This window comes from Micromesistius poutassou (assembly GCF_964030765.1).
Source record: "Micromesistius poutassou genome assembly, chromosome: 10".
NCBI classification, from domain to species: domain Eukaryota; kingdom Metazoa; phylum Chordata; class Actinopteri; order Gadiformes; family Gadidae; genus Micromesistius; species Micromesistius poutassou.
In genome coordinates, this window is record NC_140280.1 from 3,135,740 (window position 1) to 3,139,510 (window position 3,771).

The 3,771-nt window shown below is 49.4% G+C and overlaps 1 protein-coding gene across 1 annotated transcript in view; it reads right to left on the reverse strand.

Moving 5' to 3' along the window:
• dbn1 (drebrin 1) overlaps positions 1 to 3,771 on the reverse strand; it is a gene marked incomplete at its 5' end in the record, with an annotated part of 14,412 nt that overhangs the window by 10,391 nt on the left and 250 nt on the right. Inside the window, 5 exons of the mRNA XM_084473654.1 lie at positions 400 to 551; positions 746 to 823; positions 1,468 to 1,614; positions 2,583 to 2,657; positions 3,618 to 3,730. Of these exons, the coding sequence (XP_084329780.1) occupies positions 400 to 551; positions 746 to 823; positions 1,468 to 1,614; positions 2,583 to 2,657; positions 3,618 to 3,730 (565 nt within the window). The remainder of the gene's footprint in view (positions 1 to 399; positions 552 to 745; positions 824 to 1,467; positions 1,615 to 2,582; positions 2,658 to 3,617; positions 3,731 to 3,771) is intronic.

Below are 3,771 nucleotides of genomic sequence, written 5' to 3' on the forward strand. Positions count from 1 at the left end.
GTGTGTGTGTGTGTGTGTGTGTGTGTGTGTGTGTGTGTGTGTGTGTGTGTGTGTGTGTGTGGTATGTATGTGTGTGTGTGTGTGTGTGTGTGTGTGTGTGTGTGTGTGTGTGTGTGTGTGTGTGTGAATGGCATGTATGTATGTGTGGATGCCTGGGTGTGTTTATTGTATGCGTATGTGTGTGTGTGTGTGTGTGTGTGTGTGTGTGTGTGTGCGTGGGTTTCTGTATTGTATGTGTGTGTGCTTCTGCGTGGGTTTGTTTATTGTGTGTGGTTTATGTGTGTGTGTGTGTGGGGGCGCGTGTATTGTATGTGTGTGTGTGTGTGTGTGTGTGTGTGTGTGCGTGAATTGTATGTGTGTGTGTGTGTGTGTGTGTGTGTGTGCGTGCATTGTGTGTACCTTTGCTCCTCGATCTCTCTCTCTCTCTCTCTGTACCGCCTCTCTCTCTCCTCCTGCTCCTTCTTCTCCAGCTCCATCCGCTCCTCCTCAAACCGCTGGCGCTCCTCCGCTACTCTCCTCCTGTCCTCCTCCTTCCTTAGCTCCTCCTCCCGCTGACACACACACACACACACACACACACACACACACACACACACACACACACACACACACACACACACACACACACACACACACACACACACACAGTTTAGCTCCAATCAGAATCTCCTACATTGCATCCTACTGCTCCTCCTACTGCTCCTCCTCCTGCTCCTCCTCCTGCTCCTCCTCCTGCTCCTCTTACCTTGGCTTTCTCCCAGAACTCCTCTCTGTTGATCTTCTTCATCTCTATCTCTGCGTTCGTCTTCGTGTAGACGGTACCCTGCAGAAAGGCACAGACAGACAGACAGACAGACAGGCAGACAGACAGACAGACAGATAGACAGGCAGACAGACAGGTAAACAGACAGACAGGCAGACACACAGGTAGACAGACAGACAGGCAGACAGACAGACAGACAGACAGGTAGACAGACAGGCAGACAGACAGACAGACAGACAGACAGACAGACAGACAGACAGACAGGCAGACAGACAGACAGACAGACAGACAGGCAGACAGACAGACAGACAGGCAGACATACAGATTTAATACAACAGTATATGGTATCAACCTAGAGGTGTGGGTACCTGTGTGTGTGCCTTGCTGTAGGGCACGGTAGTGTAAGTGTGTGTGCTTTTGTGTTTCTGTTCTGTACATGCACGAGCGTGTTGGCGAGTGTGTGTGCGTTTACATGTGTTTGTGTGTGTGTGCGCGCGTGTGTGTGTGTAATAGTGAGTCAGCAGTATGATCCTAACATAGACCTCTCTGGTGTAACAAGAGCTAGGACTGATCACCTCTCTCTCTCTCTCTCTCTCTCTCTCTCTCTCTCTCTCTCTCTCTCTCTCTCTCTCTCTCTCTCTCTCTCTCTCTCTCTCTCTCTCTCTCTCTCTCTCTCTCTCTCTCTCTCTCTCTCTCTCTCTCACCACGTTCTCTCCGTTCTCCCCCTCTTTGGTCCGGAGGCGGTTGAGGACTGGGCTGGCCGCTGCTGTCGTCCCATTGGTCAGCCGCTGGCCAATAGCGGACGGCTCGATGTCCTCCATGTTGCTGGCATTGACGATGACGTTGACTCCCTGCAGGTGAGGGGGATGACATCATCACATTACATCATCACACACCAACATCTGGGGGAGGGGGGCGAGGGTGTTGAAGCAGAGAGAGTGTGTGTGTGTGTGTGTGTGTGTGTGTGTGTCCGAGTGTGTATGCATTGCTTTGTCATTTCAAAGTTGCTGACCTTGCATAACTGAATGCATTAATTTCTATCTATAGTCACACACACACACACACACACACACACACACACACACACACACACACACACCTCTCCTTTCCACAGCCTACAGCCCTACTTCTGTCTAACATACACACAGACCTACTAACGTACAGACAGACAGACCTACTAACATACAGACAGACAGACCTACTAACATACAGACAGACAGACCTACTAACATACAGACAGACAGACCTACTAACGTACAGACAGACAGACCTACTAACATACAGACAGACAGACCTACTAACATACAGACAGACAGACCTACTAACGTACTACTAACATACAGTCTGTCTAACATACAGACAGACAGACCTACTAACGTACAGACAGACCTACTAACGTACAGACAGACAGACCTACTAACATACAGACAGACAGACCTACTAACGTACAGACAGACAGACCTACTAACGTACAGACAGACAGACCTACTAACGTACAGACAGACCTACTAACGTACAGACAGACAGACCTACTAACGTACAGACAGACCTACTAACATACAGACAGACCTACTAACGTACAGACAGACCTACTAACATACAGACAGACCTACTAACGTACAGACAGACCTACTAACATACAGACAGACCTACTAACGTACAGACAGACCTACTAACGTACAGACAGACAGACCTACTAACGTACAGACAGACCTACTAACGTACAGACAGACCTACTAACGTACAGACAGACCTACTAACGTACAGACAGACCTACTAACGTACAGACAGACCTATACATCATCATCAGTAAACCGACCTGGAAGAACTCAGCGACGGTGGCCACGTGAATCGCACACGCACACTTCCTGGCATCGGGAACATCCTCCCCTACCTGGGGGGGGGGAGGGGGAGAGAGAGGAAAAACACATTAATAACTAGGGGGGATATACTATATACTCGGGGGGAGGATATCCCCTAAACCGTGAGGTCCTTTAACAGCTTAATAATAATACCTAGTTAATACTACCTTATTAATAATACCTTATTAGATACTTTATTTTACTACAGTATCATAGTACTACAAATTATTGTACCAGTACTGAGCTAGTACCAGTGCCCCTGATATAGTACCAGTACTGAGGTAGGACCAGTACTGAACTAGTACCAGTACTGAGCTAGTACCAGTGCCCCTGATATAGTACCAGTACTGAGGTAGGACCAGTACTGAACTAGTACCAGTACTGAGCTAGTACCAGTGCCCCTGATATAGTACCAGTACTGAGGTAGGACCAGTACTGAACTAGTACCAGTACTGAGCTAGTACCAGTGCCCCTGATATAGTACCAGTACTGAGGTAGGACCAGTACTGAACTAGTACCAGTACTGAGCTAGTACCAGTGCCCCTGGTATAGTACCAGTACTGAGGTAGGACCAGTACTGAACTAGTACCAGTACTGAGCTAGTACCAGTGCCCCTGGTATAGTACCAGTACTGAGGTAGGACCAGTACTGAACTAGTACCAGTACTGAGCTAGTACCAGTGCCCCTGGTATAGTACCAGTACTGAGGTAGGACCAGTACTGAACTAGTACCAGTACTGAGGTAGGACCAGTACTGAACTAGTACCATTACTGAACTAGTACCAGTGCCCCTGGTATAGTACCAGTACTGAGCTAGTACCAGTGCCCCTGGTATAGTACCAGTACTGAACTAGTACCAGTACTGAGCTAGTACCAGTTCCCCTGGTATAGTACCAGTACTGAGGTAGGACCAGTACTGAACTAGTACAAGTACTGAGCTAGTACCAGTGCCCCTGGTACGGTACCAGTACTCCCAGTGCCCCCAGTACCCACCCAGTTGATGAGGACGTAGCGCGGCAGGGCTGCGGTCGCGTCCTTCATGCTGCAGAACCCGTACATGACCCGGGAGCTCTCGAACGCCGCGGCGATGGTCAGGAGACCCCCGCCTGGGAGAGAGAGAGGGAGGGGGGAGGAGAGGGAGGGGAGG